The sequence below is a fragment of the Trachinotus anak genome, unplaced genomic scaffold (assembly GCF_046630095.1).
Source record: "Trachinotus anak isolate AG129_WGS33_773 ecotype Australia unplaced genomic scaffold, CSIRO_AGI_Tana_v1 ptg000015l, whole genome shotgun sequence".
Classification (NCBI taxonomy): domain Eukaryota; kingdom Metazoa; phylum Chordata; class Actinopteri; order Carangiformes; family Carangidae; genus Trachinotus; species Trachinotus anak.
Window position 1 is genome coordinate 4707885 of NW_027273866.1, and position 16875 is coordinate 4724759.

The 16875-nt window shown below is 41.5% G+C and overlaps 1 protein-coding gene across 1 annotated transcript in view; it reads right to left on the reverse strand.

The window, feature by feature from the left end:
• The window catches only part of asap2a (ArfGAP with SH3 domain, ankyrin repeat and PH domain 2a), a 60737-nt gene that overhangs the window by 18773 nt on the left and 25089 nt on the right, over positions 1 to 16875 (reverse strand). The window contains exons 3-10 of the mRNA XM_071498005.1: positions 14375 to 14520; positions 13333 to 13407; positions 5962 to 6011; positions 2334 to 2463; positions 1963 to 2048; positions 1756 to 1831; positions 1572 to 1658; positions 134 to 237 (exon numbers count right to left, since the gene is read on the reverse strand). Coding sequence (XP_071354106.1) covers positions 134 to 237; positions 1572 to 1658; positions 1756 to 1831; positions 1963 to 2048; positions 2334 to 2463; positions 5962 to 6011; positions 13333 to 13407; positions 14375 to 14520 — 754 coding nt within the window. The remainder of the gene's footprint in view (positions 1 to 133; positions 238 to 1571; positions 1659 to 1755; positions 1832 to 1962; positions 2049 to 2333; positions 2464 to 5961; positions 6012 to 13332; positions 13408 to 14374; positions 14521 to 16875) is intronic.

The following is a 16875-nucleotide window of genomic DNA, read 5'->3' on the forward strand; positions in this document are numbered from 1 at the left end:
CTGGTATGAAAAAAAACTTCTAATGTATTCATAACAAATTTAAAGCTCATTTCTACACACGTGCAGTCATTTTGTCTTTTATTCAACTGCAACACTATGTCCGATCTTCGTACACAATCTTTAAAAAACCCACCCATCACTTTTCTTGTAGAGGCACCCACTGCGCTCCGTGCCATGCTCCTTGTTGCCCTGCGGCTGGTGCAGGCTGTAGGTGGTGCTCTGCCGCACCTGTGAATCCTGGGGAAATGCAAACACAAACAAACAGAGAGGAAAAAATCAGAGCTGTTACACAAATAAACAACACAAAAAGCAGTTGCTGTACGTGGCTCTGATTTACGCTCTGCTTCTCCTGCTCCTCTGAGAATTTCAAGGCAAGTATGAACAACAGTAGGATGATTTCTGCTGTGAGCCTGAATGATAATTAACACATGAGGGAGGGGAGAAAAATAAAAAGAGCTTTAACAGCTCTGAAATAAGGATCTGTAACAGCAGGCATCCAAAAACAGTCATTGGCGTTTTTTTAAGTGGATGCGGTTTTAGGAGATATAACCTTAACTATATTTATTCTTAAAGGATTTATCTTTTGGATATTCAGGTTTGACTGCAACATAACAACACCCACGTCAAAAAATGACCAAACAAAGGTCAGGATTTTGGTATGAGTGATTTCATTCCCTGTCTGGAAACACTACTAGACGCAGAGAAGACGACTTGTGAAGGTCGGCATTGACAGGGCTTTCATGCTTTTACTGGTGTGTGTCATTATCAGCTGATGCACACACAGCCAACAGGATCATCTTGGAGGAGCAGGACGATAGCTCCGGCTTCACGAAAATCCATTTCAACTCAACAGCAAAACTAAAGTTAACCAAAGCACTGAAACATGGCAATGTCATGCTTGAACAAACACAGAAATGATCTGCTACTCTACGAAAAAAAAAACTAAACAAACAAACACTGATCTAGCACTACAACTGAAATGACAATAAGACGAGCACGGATTGCAAACAACCGCAGGGAAAGTTTTTTTCAAGAAATCCACTTACTCTCCTGGACTTGTTTCACAAAAGACGGAGGCAGCGGAGGAGAGAAGAAAACAATCTTCAGGTGAGACCAGGAGCTGCTGCTGTAGTTTGCAGCATATTCGATAGTTCACTAAGCTTAGGGCTGGGGTCAGTTACAAATCTCTTTCATTCACTCAAATGTTAAAATAGCAATGCACGTATGAAACAAATAGGAAATACTTCTGCAAATAAAGACTGAAGTTGTTTTTTCACAAAGAATTCTGCCTCTCGAAATGGTGTGGACCCCTTGAGAGACTCCTACATTAGGAACAACTGTTAAATATACAACAGTGTGTGAGTTTTTGAGTGTATACTACCAGTCAACATCACTGAAGGAAGCTGAAGGTTAATAGTGAGGATGAGGATTGTTCACATCATATATAATCTCGCAGATATATAGGATTTAAGAAGATTAGGCTATGATACTTAACTGGTATGTTCTTTTGACCTTCAGCACTGTGTGTGTGTGTGTGCGTGTGTGTGTGCATACATTTGTGTGTGTGTTACCTCTTTCTGCTCCACCTGTAGCGCCGACTTGAGGACATCTCGTAACTGAGTCAGCTGCTTCCTCTCCTCGTCCTGGACCTGCTTTATCTGTTTTAAAAGGAGAAAAAAAAGGAACAATGTGTGAATCAGAGAAGGAAAAAACGTGAGAGTAAAGTAAAGAAAACGCAGAAGCTGGGGTTCTCACTGTGTGCAGATCTGTGGCCAGTTTCTCTATGGAAGGCTTCAGGTTGTCCACAGCTTTCAGACCATCCTGAAAGAAGCTGAACAACAAGCACATCCTGTTTTAATCTCTCTAACCTCAACTTTCCAAGCACTAAAGTAAACAACCTTAGTTTTCAGGCTGATTCTGAACCAAACCTGTTCAGATGGGTATCACACTTGGTTGTCTTACTTGCACTGTGCGTGGAAGTACTTGATGAGATTCTGCAGCAGGTCCACCCCCTTCTTGATTTTGATCTCGTTGACTTTGAGAAGATACTGTAAACATATTGAATACAGATGCAGTCAGACAGTATCAGGCAAGGTTCAGTCAGAGGGAGAGGCAGCTCAGGCTCCATCTTAAACATATACGTCCCTTTCATCTCATACCTCTACACTTAAAAGGAAAAATCTGCAGCTTTCAAGTGAAGCTTAATTACAGTAAAGCATGAAAAAGTTGCAAACAACACAAACATACTAAAATTAAACATAAGAGTTTTTTTTTTATTACATATTTAGGTAAAAAAAAAAAAATAATAATTATGAACACTCAGTCCAACTTACCTCACACATCTGTAGCTGGAAGAATCTCCTCTCCTTCTCCATTTCTTCAGCGATTTCTGCCCCACTAATTTCCGTCCTGATCATCCCATGCTGCCTGGCGTGCTCCTTCTTCTCCTTCTCTATCTTGGTGCTGGCAGAAAGTGACATCACAGGAGTCAAAGAGCACACCGCACAGCCATGACAGCACCACAAACACACAAAAAGCGTGGCGTTGTGTAAAATCAGCCCTATAGTTGTCTGGCAGACAAAAAGTAGGGTCTCGTTGGGGGAGCTGGCATCAACAGTTTCACAAATGAAATGGTCATGAGTTAGCTGTTTGTTATTTGGTTAGTTGAACAGCAATTTCAGTGCATCTCTGTTATTTCACCAGACTCAAATTGGTAAGGGGTCTTTAAAATCTAAAATGATTTTACTGGTTGCAAAGAGACTTTCTTTTTAATTCTGTTGTCAGATGAGGAAACGTTGACATTTCAACTATTTGTGAGTTATGAGAAAGACAAGAAAGTTCACTTGGTTTCTGCTGACAACACTCACATAATAACACCTAGTGTCCTCCACAGGGTTAAACACTGAGGTTTCCCAAGCACATAGCAGAACTGAAGAAACCATTCAGATGCACAGTAAACAGTTTTATAGTCTTGCATTGCCAATTGAAAACACAAAATTTGCTCCATAAAATTAAAATAATGCAGATAATGTTTGAAAAAATTGTTATTTGAATTTCTTTGATCAAAATATTTTTTCTATCATAAGCATAAAGCTTGTTATTAGCATAACACTCATTATTTCTCACTGATAATGATAAATGAGGCTGGTGCATAAACCAGGGAGTCAATTAGAAAGCAGATGCCACATCTACTGAGTGAGTTTATATATGATCAGAGTGCACCAAGTATTTGGTTATGTGTACATATGATAATGGGTTTAGTTATTAAAAGGTAAGAATTAGGGTGGAGCAGGGCACAAGCTAATGAATGAGCGACAAGAGGTTATTGATTCGTGGGACCAGTTCTAGTGAAATCTTTCACACGCTGCATTGACTGACAGGCAGTGCTCAGGGCTGATTTTTCCCAACACTATTAACTCTGCATACAGTATCTCCCACAGGCAATCAGGAAAACACGCCACAAAAAGAAGGGGATGCACTAATTCATGCAAAAGGGCATTCTTTTTTTCTTTTTTTCTTTTATATATGCTGTTTTTTCTGACAGCATATTCCCTGCAAAAAGGATGAAGCAGTCTGTTCTCTACCAGAGAGATGGGAGGAGCGTTTGAGGAGCCGGGGACTGCTGCCTGTTTGAGAGCTGTTCAGCCCGATTCATGTGCATCTCTAGACAGACTTCACTCCTTTATGTTCAACTGTGTGATCTATGCGACCCATAGCTAGGCTCAGTGCAACTTCAGACAAAAATAATTAAATACAAAAAGAGCCATTCCTAAACTTAAAGCATTAAAGAGGGAAGATCAAAGTGGTGTGACTACATGAGCCAGCTCTTAAAATATTATGTTATGATATAAAATCGGCGACTACTCTTAAAGGAAAAGTTCAACATTTTGGGGAAAATTTTTAATTTTAATTTCTAAAAACTTTCTGCTCATGGCCACAAAATAGCCCAGCATGTAAAACCACAATTATTTGTATTTACACTCTGTTTTTTTTTTTGTTTTTTTTTTAAGATTTAACAGCACAGAAATAATGTGGTAATAAGTAAGCATTATAGGTGCTAGTGGTTGATCACTTTTGGACAGACCCAGTCTTTATGCTAAGCTAAGCTAACTGTCTCCTGGCTGCAGTTTCATATTTAAAACAGACAAATACGAGTGGTATCGATTTTCTCATCTAACTTCCTTCCAGAAAGCAGATAAGCATGTTTCCAAAACTGTCTAACTATTCCTTCCTCCCTGACGTTCCATCTCATCTGCCATGTTACACCCTTCATATTGTGATCATGATGTCACACCACTATGGGAAAAGAAGGAAGAAAAAAATTAATTCCTCTCATTTCTTCCTGTTGCATAATACATATCTAGTGTCCCTCATGCAAAGTTTGACTGCACACCTTGTCCTTGTCTGGGTTTCAAACCAAAGTCTTCACACTGAGCTGCAGTTGCATTGTTAATTTTCATCGTTATGTAGGCAGTCTGCAAGAAATAAAACAAAATTTGGCATGTTCTCAAAGGCTCCGTATTGTAGCATTGCTCGCGAACAAATGTTACCTTTGACCTCGAGTTTGTTTGTTTAATGGTGCCAGCTACAAATAGAAAACCTTTTGAGTCATGGTAGGAAAAGACAAAGTCGGTTCCCTCTCTCTCTTTGCTATTCCAAAAATAAATAAAGACAAAGTGGTGTGTTTTTGCCAAGGTAGTCGTCATGGTATGATAACTGAAATGCACACAACCTGAAGGACAACAACAATAGGTTCCGACAGCTTTTAGTTTCGGTCATAAACTTGCCATTTAGCCAGTGCGAACGTGCCAAATTTGATTTCATTGTGAGGACACTGTGGGCCTTTGTCAGCACATGAATCTTCAGCCCTGACAGTGTTACAGCATCATCAGGGCTGCAGCTAATAGAGAGACACATGTTAGCCAGGCTGTTTGGCTGCCAGCCAAACCGACAGTTGTTCGAATGATGATGAGGCTGAGAATCCACTCACTTTCAGTCCTGTCACTTCAGGAAGTGATTCACCATGAGGATACTCAACTTTTCATTTTTCTATGTGCATTCTGTATTTCAATTTTGGGGGAAATGGTCTGGTTTTAGTCATTACATTAAACATGAAGCACTCCCTTCCTTAACAGCATTCAAAGTGAGATAATCTCCAATCTGGAGACTGAAAACAGATGTCAAACTCGGGTGTCGGATGCAGCTAGCTCGCAAACCAAATCAGGGAAATCAGAAATCAATACTGTCTTAAAACCAAACAATTTAATCTCTCTGTTGTCATGACAGCAGGCAGCAGAGAGATCGGAGACGACCAGAGGATCACTGATAAAGAAGAGCGGCAGGGTAAGTTTGGGTGGTTTTCCAGTCCGGCAGAGAACTGGACTCTATTGATGGCCTCAGTTTGCCATCAATAGAGTTAAATCACAAGAGCAAGTTGGGACGGAGAGAAACAGACACATCCGGCTGAACTCTCGATGTCAGTACAAAGTCCGTACTGTCTGATCAAAATGGTTTGGAGAGAAGATGCATTACCCTTTCAGTAAAGAATGTCCTTTGCAGCTTGTAAGATATATGAAAGTGCTATAAAAAGTCATGTGTACTTTGCATGCACAATCACAATGGAGTGTCAGTGTGGAGGTGGAGAGGCGACAGTCAGGGCGGGTTATTCACATTATCAGGAATGTGTTGACAGATAATCACAGGGGGAGGTTAGAGGGGGAGAGCGGTTAGTCAGACACAGACATGACACAAACTGCACATTTCAAGTTAACATATTAAACATAACTCTCTGAACTCCTGAAATCGCAGATTACAACTAATGATGACTGTGTAATCACAAGGTTTCAAGCATTACATCAGCATGTTGCACAATTTTAACCAATTAACTAGAACCATCAATTGTCTAGTTGTACATTTACATAAAAGAGCTGTTAATTACAAACAGTATGAGTCGTTTCTTACACTTTTGTTTCGTAGTCCTTCCAGGCTTTGTCAAAAGGCTTTTTTAGATCCTGTGAAAAACAACACAAAGAAGAAAGTTTAAAAGTTTGTAGAGGTGGAGTTATTAGTTAACAAATCCATCACACAACAGCTTGATCAGACCAAAAGCTCTGCAATAAATACTAAATGGAACTTGTGGTAATATTGTTTTGTTAACTATTGTTCACAAGTTCAAGAATTAACTTTCAATCTTACATTTAACACAAAGTGGTCAACAAGTCCTCAAAGAGCCCAAAACACTGATCTACAACTCCATGGCAACTGGTCAAACTCCTCAAGAGAACAGCTACTAGATGGACCTTGGGTTGGACTGTTTTGCCAGTGGGCATTTCCAAGGTCAAAATGAACCTCCAGTCTCAATTTTTTCTGTTTTTGTGTTTGAGTCATCAATGTCACAAATGTGACAATTTTCTGCTTTTCTCTGTCATTGAACAGTGGAAGCCTTTGGGTTTTGAAGGTGCCACTTTGGGCTCTGCAACTGTGTGACAGGAATTTGTCACCATTTTTTTCACATTTCACTGACCAAACAACTACTGGAATAGTTCGACATTTGGGGACAAATGCTTATTGACTTCCATGCCGAGAGCTAGACAAGGAAATTGACATCACAGTCATGTCTGTGGTAAATATGAAGCTAAAGCAAGCAGCTGATAAACTTCATGTAGCATAAAGACTGGAAACAGGGGGAAACCACTAGCCTCTGTCCAAAAGTAACAAAATCCACAAAACATCACTTCTAAAGCTCCTTTTTTTCATGTGTAAAAACTGCACTGTGTTTTTATAAGAGGGTATGTGCTGAACTATTTCTTTGCTGACCTCAGCGCTGGTAATGAACAAAGTTACTGTGAGTGTGTTTCATCACAATATGAATCAGTAGGTGAATCATCCTCCTCACAGTTGCAGGGCAGCCCACAGCTGTCTCAGCAGGGAACTGGGCGAGGTTGCATGGAGGGTTTTTGGGAAAGCAGGAGCGTGGTGCCACCGTTTTTGGCATTTGTAATGCAATTCCACTGGTTACAGTGCTTTCAACAGCTGCTTGAGTAAAACGCTTGATTAAACAACATCCCTACTGCTGCGGTGCTGATTAAACAGCGATTAGGACAGACAAAAACAAACGTTACTGGGTGCAATTGGCTGTCACTTCCCAAAAAACACAATTCAACAACATTAATTGTTGCCAACTACCAGAGCCAGAGTGCCAGGAAAATCTGCTAAACAGCATGCAACAAAAACAGAAAATCAAGAAAATGATGTTGCATTTAACTCAACTACTCCCTTTGTAATGAAATCCACAAAAACCACAGTGAACACCTGCTGACACATGGCAGTGTAATCAGACTCTGAATGCTACAAGGTTGAGCAGCACTCCTGTCTGCCTTACTGTGCATTCTGCTCAATCAATGCGAAAAGCACACATATTTCTGTCCCGCTGAACAGACAGCTTATAGCTTTAGTGCCACTGTTAGAGCTGCAGAGAGGACTCTGATCCTGCTGTTAACCTCCACTTCAAGAGCAGAGGAGTGGCAGGCTCAACCTGTCAGCCCACGGGATCAAGGTCTGGTTCAGTGGGCCAAGTCGAGGAGCACTCAGCCATTCACTCAGGCAGCTCAAGGGGAGAAACCACCAGAGGAAAGAGAGCATAAAAGACCATAGAAATGCAAAAACAAAACAAAAAAAATAGCAAAAGTGAAAAAATGAGCCTGTGAAAAGAAATACCACAGCAGAAGAGGAAGCTGCTAAAAGAACGAACTGCAGGTCAAAAGAGAGCCAGAGAGAAAAGAGAGGGTGAGCGGAAGGAAATGTCAGAGCCAGAGAGAGGAGAAAAATGGTAACAATGGCTAAAAATACCAGACACAGGCATCGCTGGGCAGGGAAGGGCAAAGCAGAATAGGCCAAAGCACAGGGCAAAGTACTCCCCGAGAGAGAAGAGAGCTCTTAGCGCCCTGTCTGACTGAATTGAAAGGACGGAGGAGGAATGTCATGCCCTTGACAACGGCCTCCATTTGCAAACTTATCACCTCATACTAACGACTACCACACATGTCAAGGAATCATAGTTCCTGCAAAACATTCCTCTCACCTCTTCCCACTGCTATACTATATGTAGAGCCTGGTCAGCCGCAATGGAAGCAGAGTTTAGTTTGGATCAGCACTATAGTTGTATCTAGTCATGCAGATACTATTAGCAATAGTTTTGAACTGGTTTTGAACCATCCCTTTTCTCCCATCCTAATATAATAGGGCTTTTTTCACTAAAAATATTTTAACGTGTCACAGTATGAAAAGCACAAGTAGAAATGGTAATAATTATAATATAATTATAATTATAATAATGAGTTATGGATGAATTATATTTAGCCGTTTCAGTTTCAGGGTCGTGGTGTTGTGCAGGCTGGCTCACTGTCATGGCCGCTGTGAAAAAGGCCTACAGTGGTGAACAGACTTTAAATTGGATAATAGAGTCACAGAATTATTTATGTGACTTGACCAGGAGATACTGCAAGCAACACAATGGGCTCCAATCAATCACTGCTTTTAGTCTTTCATATCTTGTGTAAATCTACATAGGTGAATGGAGGGGGGGTGACGGGCAGCAACTGGAAGCATCGACATCATCGATCTTTCTCTTTCTCTCGTCTCGTGTTGTGTGCGGGAGAGTACGACATCACAGAACACACTGTAGAAGTTGTCAAACAAGGCGAGAGACAGCAAAACAAAAACAACAAAAAAAACAAAAAATCTAATATGGTCGTATGCTGTGAGGCATCCCAGATGCCGCATTGTTTGTCTTCTACTATGACATACTACACAGAATTAAAGGAGCAGCAGTCACCCCCCACACTCATTTTCATTCCCATTGCCCCATCATGGCTCTCAGGTCCAGCTGTTAACGGGTTGATAAATAATCTGACTTAAGACCGTTTTTGTTATCAGCTGATCTGGTGATTATTGGTGAACAAAAAAAAAAAACAAGGTGGAACCAAACCACATTGTCGCCGATTGTTGTTCTGTGAAGTAACCAGACATTTCAGCTCGAATCTGCTCTATCAGCATCACGCTGGACAATCCACAGAACACAGGAAGTACTTCTTTGGTAGAAAGTAGTTAGCAACCAGGATACTAGCGATAAACTAACTACAAATTAAATTCCATTCACCTTAACTGTATTTGGGGTGGAAGCCAATCAAATCACAGTGGCTAAACAACAGAAGTAAGTAAAAATGGGGGAACTGACCCTTTAATCTATGACTACTGCCGTTTATAAATTCTTGCCTCAATAACTTCGGATAGCGCTGATGTTTCAGTTGATAGCAGAGTGCAGAGTATGTATAAACCCTTCATCAGTGATCTGTTCTTATCTAAAATCTCAAACAGCGAGCATGCACGAATGGTTTTGGGAGTTCACGCTCCACTGAACCACAATGAGGCAGGACACAGCTGGACTCACGTTGCTCAATCCAAAGGCATCAGAGCCCAGGGGTCCCCCCCCAGTAGATTCTACAGCAACTATCCAGACACTGTGACTGAATAGTAAAAAGCTGATATGACTCATGGTGGGTTAGAGACACAGACTGGTCAATAAGCAGAGGATGAGGGGTGTCCGCTGCAGGCATGACATCATGCTGGTGTCCACTCTGAATGCCCGCTGTTAGCAGAACGGTCCCGTGGACTCAGCACTTTTCATTTTCCACTGACCGCGAGTGTGAGTGTTTATCCTCAGCAATAATACTTCTGGGTCTTCCAGGGACCCCACCCTGGCCATTTTTGCTAGTACTGCAGTGACTGAGCTGTGTCCTGACAGAGATTATTTCAGTAAAACAAAGGTAATATACAGTAATTCCCCACACTTTATCTGCTTTCATGTGCTATTCACTTCATCAACATTGCACTAAGTATAAACATTACAAAGTGGGAACTGATAGCAATTAAAAAAAAAAAAAAATCATGCTCTGTGGTGAGATGGTCATGGAGGTAGATGAGGTAGAAAACAGTAGGTTTTTAGCTGAGTAACAGCAGTGACGGGTTGCTAGGTAGTAGCCCTCTAATCACAGAGCCATTAGTGGCTGCCTCCCTCTGGGTTACTTCATTGCACTCGTTGCCAAAGACGGCACTGGCAGAATATTAACAAGCTTGGAGAGAGCCACCAGAAAGCCATTAAGCCCTGAGTTAAATCAAACGAAAGGACCAGGGACTGTAGCTGCCACACAGATGCAGTCATTGTGAAGCTTTTAAAGACATTAGGCTGCCCGTTTTATCCACACTGAATGAAATTTGGGAATTACATTTTTAGGATTATGTCATACATACACCTCCTTAAATTAGATACTCCTTTTTTCCTGGCTGTTTTATAAAAATAGTATTGTAACTAATTCCTTCCATGGAGAGAAATTAGCCATAATTGGATATCCAGCATTTCAGCACGGTGATGGAGAATTTAAAAAAGGGAAAGGCCTTTTCCCCCAAAACATACATTTAGTCATCATTTAATCAAGCTTCTTTTACGTGGAATATTTCCAGTGTTATGTTGCTTTAATTTTGGTAATTTTAAATTCACTAGCTGTACTGTTTTTATCCTGTCATGCATGTTGAGGCTGAATTTTTAGAAACATTTCAGACGTCTGTATCTACAGGAAGGTTTTAAAAAGTAAACATTATTAGATTAATATATTCATTTAATAATATATGTGCAGAATACTGACATTTATTCAAGGTGAGTAGTATTTCTCTGTTAAACACAATGGTTGAACTTTATTTGTGGATCATGAAACATGTATTTGTCACCAGCACTGAGACCAATTTTAATCTTTTAAATACATCTCTCCTACTATTTTACGACATCCAGATCAAACCATTACTTCATTACTTTATCATAGTCTCCCTCCTCCTCTCCATGCAGTCTAAACACTCTGTCATGCAGGTCTGGACTTCTTCCTGCTTCCCCCTCTCTTAACAGGTACTTCCCCTGGGAGAGGACAGAAGTGAAGGAGCAGGATAATGACAGAGGAGGAAGATGATGAAGGGCGAGGGAGGAACGTGGGAAAGGCCTTGGGCTGCGGAGGTGAGCAACAGGTTGGCAGGGAGGGTTTAGCTGCTAATTAAGGCAAGAAATAATCCATCACTTCATTTCTGGATGACCCTTTCACTACTTTCATCCTTACTTTAATTTTCCTGACTCTGAGCGCCTGATTTCTTACTGATGTTACAGCAGTGGTGACATTTATGAGTGTGCAAATGTGAGTGTGTGTCCTGTGGTACAAAATAACCAGCAGCTCATTAGCCCCATGTCACTGGGGTAATGAGAATCATCCGAGGGCTAATGAGCAATAAGTGGGTAAGTATTACAGATGTGACTGGCTGCCAAAGTCTGGCTGCAGAGAGGGTGGGTGATGGGTACAGAGTGAAGGAGACGGGGGAAAGGAAAGTGGATCGTAGTGGAGTCAAGAGAGTGACAAGAAGACAAAGACAGGAAATCATGGAAGAGAAAGGGTGACAGCGACTGAAAAGAAGACACTGCACTTGAGAGACGAACAAAAGAGCAACAGAGGAGAAAGGACGACAGAGGACTAACAGTTCAGAGGTCGAGACACAGCCAAGTGGCCATGGGTCGTTGGGACAACTGGCGTTTCTGCGGCAACCAGCCTCATTAGGAAGCTGGCTTAATCACATCATCAGTGAAACCCGCAACCAATCATGTGCCTTGAGAGTGAAAGGTCACAGACCACCATGGACAGTGAAGAGTCCTGATTGTATTACAGAGCTGCAGAGACGGGTGACGAGTGTCTGTCTGGGCTCAGTCCAGTTGGTCGATACACATGACCGACTGGCTGACTAACTAATGTGTTGCACCCATAAGTCTGTGTCTCGGACCTCAGGAATTTTAGGTATGGACGAAAATGTGTCTGCAGCACTGATAATCCATAAGAATCAATTCCCTGAAGTTGGCCCGGTACGTCTGGTCAGAGTTGTGATCCTGTTTACTTATTCTTAGTCAGACGTGATCACGTTTAGACCATTTTATTTCGGCAAAGTTCCAGTGTATCTGTTTGTGTTTAAACAACATTTAACATTAGAGACTTTGGCTTCTGATGTTAAATAAAGATTTTGTAGAAAAACATGATGAAATATTGAGGAAATATTACCAAAACTCTGTAACTGTTCTGTGTCAGCACTGGTATCAGAATATGACAAACAGTATCCAGCCCTAACAGAAGCACATTTTTAAATCTGATTTTTGAATATAGGTTTAAGAAATGCAACATGTGTTTGGGAACTAGTTTGTTGGTCAATACCTCCATATCTGATGAAGACATGATTTGTACAGTTTTACTTTTTCTAACTGTTCAACCTAATGTTCCTTGCAAAAATATGTTCTGCTGAGTGATTGCAGAGTCCATGCTAACACTTTTTCATATATTCCTTTGACTGATCACAGCTTCTGTGCTAATACTGTAGCCCACATCATGTTGAGTGATCATAACCTCCAATCTCATAACAACATAACTTCCACCATGGTGAGTAACTACAAGTGTCATGCCAACACTCAAACCCTCGCTGGCTAGTGACAGGTCAAGATTGAGGTTTTATTTTGTGGATTCATAAATTAACTTGACTGAAGCCGGATGGATTCTGTCAACTATTTCATCAACCATCTAGCTTCACTTTTTATGGATATAGGGAAAGTGGCCTCAAGTAGATCAAAGCAGCTTGTTATTAACCCTGTTAGCAAGAGCACAGTGCTTCAAGGATGACAATGATTGTCAAGTAGCTGCTTCAAACCACTCTGAACAAGCAGCATGACATCTAGCTACCAGGCTTTTTACCTCTTACTGCAGGTTTCCTAGAAAGCATTAAGCCACAGTCCAGATAAGCATGTTTCAACTTATATTTATATGAAATAGTGTCTTTGGTGTGGGACTAGGTTCAACCACTGGCAGGAAAAACAGCCCTTAGTGTCGATCTACTGGTTTGTGTTGTGTTCATTTTTTATTTCCCTCACGAAATAAGAGGTTGTAGATAAATTCTCAGAAAAAGTCAGACAGTTATTTCAATTTATTTGCTAGTTACTTTCATTTTTCGCTTCTGACATCTCCTCCTGCATGCGTCATAGTGTGACATATTAGTGCAAGACTGGAATAAATGATCTGCTAATCACACATGGATGAGTCAGAGCTTGCACCAGCTAAATTAACATATGGTCCACTCTCTCTCTTGCTGTTCCTCTTTAAGGTCACCGGTGATTCAGCACGAGGCTCGACTCCATTCTTTTATTTAGAAAATATTTCCCGTTCAGTTGCAGGGCAAAACAAGACCATGATGTTTTTGTTGTCTTACCCCTTTGACTCCCTTCAGGTCTCCTTTCAGCAGGCTGTCCAGAGGAAAGGTGATGATGTTGTTCATGTTTTGGAACTGGAGGAGAGTGAAGAGAGAGAGACGGGTGAGAGCTGAATGGTTGCATCACAAGATTTAAACATGTAGGAGACTGAAAGTCAGGGAGATGTAATCCTTTCAGTGCCCTCTTTCTGTGTGTGTGTGTGTGTGTGTGTGCTGCTCTTTCATCTTGAGTAAATGATGGTGATAAGAGGCTGAATGAAATAAATAAGGTACAAATGATGAAATGACATCAAGAAACACCATCACTAAAGCAATGGGGGTGTAATGAGTTTATTATATTTAGCCAAGTCTCTCTTACACCTTCAATGTTTGTAGCTTCAGCACCATTTGCACCATCTTTTAATCACTAAGAAATTGAATTTCCACATCATTAAGGTCATAAAATATATAAAACGGTCCACGATGAGACAAGCAAGTCCCCTGTGTGAGTTACTGTTCAGGCCTGCAGATGTTCAGCCGTGCTGAAGCTTTGAGAGATTACATCTTTACATCCAGGTCAGGTGGCAGCTCATATTTCTTTAATATAAGGCGTTGAGATAACACTAATACAAAGTCTCAAGCTTCTGGTCTCAGTGTGAGTCCATACAGTGTCCGTGGGGAGCGACAGACCTCACATGATGGTGTCAAATTATTCTAATAAAGCTTTGGCCTCGATACAAACCTGGCTTTAAACAGAGCGGGATCAGGCTGAATGAGATCCAGCAGATATTTGGCGTTTCAACGTCTCTTTGGCTGTTTCAATGGAAAACTAGAGCTTCCTCCTGAGGGCTCTAAGTTCCAGCTGGACTCGGTATGTGCTCAGTGTGTGTGTATGTGTGTGTTAGAGAACACACACAGTGACTCAAGGGGATTGAGACAATTAGGGACAGGATGGAAATCTTTCTTTGTCCCAGAGGACTCTACCCCTCCCAACTTCATCCACTCTTCGACCCATACATGCACACACACAAACACACACACACACACACACACAGAGACTCACCAGGTTTTTGAACAGCGCAGTGAGCTCCTTGGTGAAGACCGAGAACTTGAGGAAGGCTGAACCCAGATCAGGATCATCTCTGTACACACAATTTTCTCCAAACTTCTCCAGGGCCTGAGTGTACTGTTCTTCATTCTCCACGTGTGCTGGAAGAGACACACACACACACACACACACACACACACACACACACACACACACACACAGGTCAGCTTTGACAGGAAACAAATGGGAATCAAACCAAGGTCTTTCACTCTCTGATCATTACAAGTCAGAAATCAATCACTGTGTATGAATAATAAATGGCAGCCTTTCCAGGGAACAAAGATCCACTTTTCCAGCTGATCAATCCTTCCATTACAGTTCAGGGTTTTCCCCAGGAAATTAGTTAATGGAGGTGACGAGCACTGTGCACTGGCGATCGGACTGTTTGTCTCTACTTTCCCAATTTGTTGAAACTGTTTTTAGATGATGTGATTTTATTCCTCACATTCTTCTTCCTTGTCAAAACCTGGCAGCTACATTACCCACAACGCAACTTGACCTTAGAAAGATCAGTCAAAGAGTCAAGTGTGTCATGACAGTAGCAGCTAATGTAGCCTCAGGGCTCTCGTCTCAAGCAGAGATGAGGAGTGGGCTACAGAGGTCTGGTGAGCTCACTGCTTTCTAACTCCTCACCCTCACACCTACAAATGTGCAGTCTTCAGACCGAGCAGACGCTGACTCAAGCGACAACACTTAAGGCAATTTGTCTGACTTCACACAGCTCCCTCTAAACCCTGCAGTTTTCCCACTCCAGTGAAGGAACGAAGAAGGAAGGACCATTTACTTTTACCCAGAGCTTTGATGGCTGTGAATCTTTATTTGATTTGAAATTTTGCATGTCCTCTAAAGCAACAAGAAACACCAGGGGTAAAAGAATATTTAGATCCTTGTTTTAATAATGACTGTACTGAGAGAGATCATAACGACACCCAGGGGAGGGGAGACAGAGAGAAAGGAGAGGCAGCAAAGGAAACATTAAGTCAAAGATGACGAAGAAGAAAAAGAGAAAAACACACTCGAATTGGCCCCAAGACCAAACATATCCCCAGTCCAGCCACCAGTTGAGGGGAAACCCATAAACTAACCGTGACCAAAGTCGCCCACCATGTCTAAAGTCGACCTAATCTACCCCGAGGTTAGGCCTAGATGATTCCACTTAATACACTTCACGCCAGACTAGGCAGCTGATGACAGCTAATGCCACTGGGACGGTGGTCGAGCGAGGGATGGAGCACAGGGGACTGTTGCTATGACAACTATCACCAAGAGACGTGACAGAGACAGAGGAGGGGGGGGTATTGTCAAATGGTAGGGGGCATGAGGGAAGGACCCAAACAAGGAAAAGAGAGAGGAGGGGGGAAGTTTGTAAAAATGTGAGGATAAAACACACTTCCAGCCATATCATGAGTCAGCTTTTTATCACACACACACACACACACACACACACACACACACACACACACACACACACACACACACACACACACACACACACGCACAGATAAAAAGCAGCCAGACTCTAGTTCATAGATGTGGCAGGTTTATAAATAAAGCTGGATAAGCTCATGTCTCAGCCACAGAGATATCCATCATGTTATTAAAAGGGGAAAGCTGAAAGCCTCTGAGTCACTACCTGCAAACCTCCTCACATCAGACAAATCTAATTTAAGCCTTGAAATATCAACTGATGCAATAGGTGAGCTGGGTGATAAGGCTCCTATGAAACACGGTGCACAAGAGCCAAGATGAGAGGGCTGAACAGCCTCTGGTAATAATTACCTGAGATAGATGAGATTTTTTTTAAACAATTACTTTTCTTTAACCAAGTGTGTGTGTGTGTGTGTGTGTGTGTGTGTGTGTGTGTGTGTGTGTGTGTGTGTGTGTGTGTGAGAGTGTGTGTAAATATATATACATATAACAAAATAGTAAAACAAAAAAAAAAGCCCATTATCAGCAGATCACTTGTTTGTCTGACCAACCATCCAAAATCCAAAAATATGATATCGTCAGTTACATTAAACAGAGAAACTGTCACTGACTGTCAATAGACAAACGCACACAAAACACACCCCAATCATCATGGTGTACTACATTTAACATAGAGTTGAAATAATTAGTCGATTAATTAAAGTTTCTCTAATGTAAATTAAATGGATCTTTGAATCTTTTCTAACTCTTCTTCACTTTGACTCTGGGAAAATGTGATGCTCATATTTCTCTGTTTTCTGGCATTGTTTTGACCTGACATTTAACCCCATTAATGTGGAAAAATAATGAAACAATCCCTAGTTGCAGCTCTGTTAAAACTGTTTCAAAGCAGTGAGATGCGTCATAAGAGACATCATAATCTTCAATCATTGTCATGTGTCAGACACCGACTCTCACGACACAACCGCAGTCTCTCGTTTACACATCAGCTCCAGCTGTTTGGTTGTGGCTCTGCCAGGCTCAGAGCC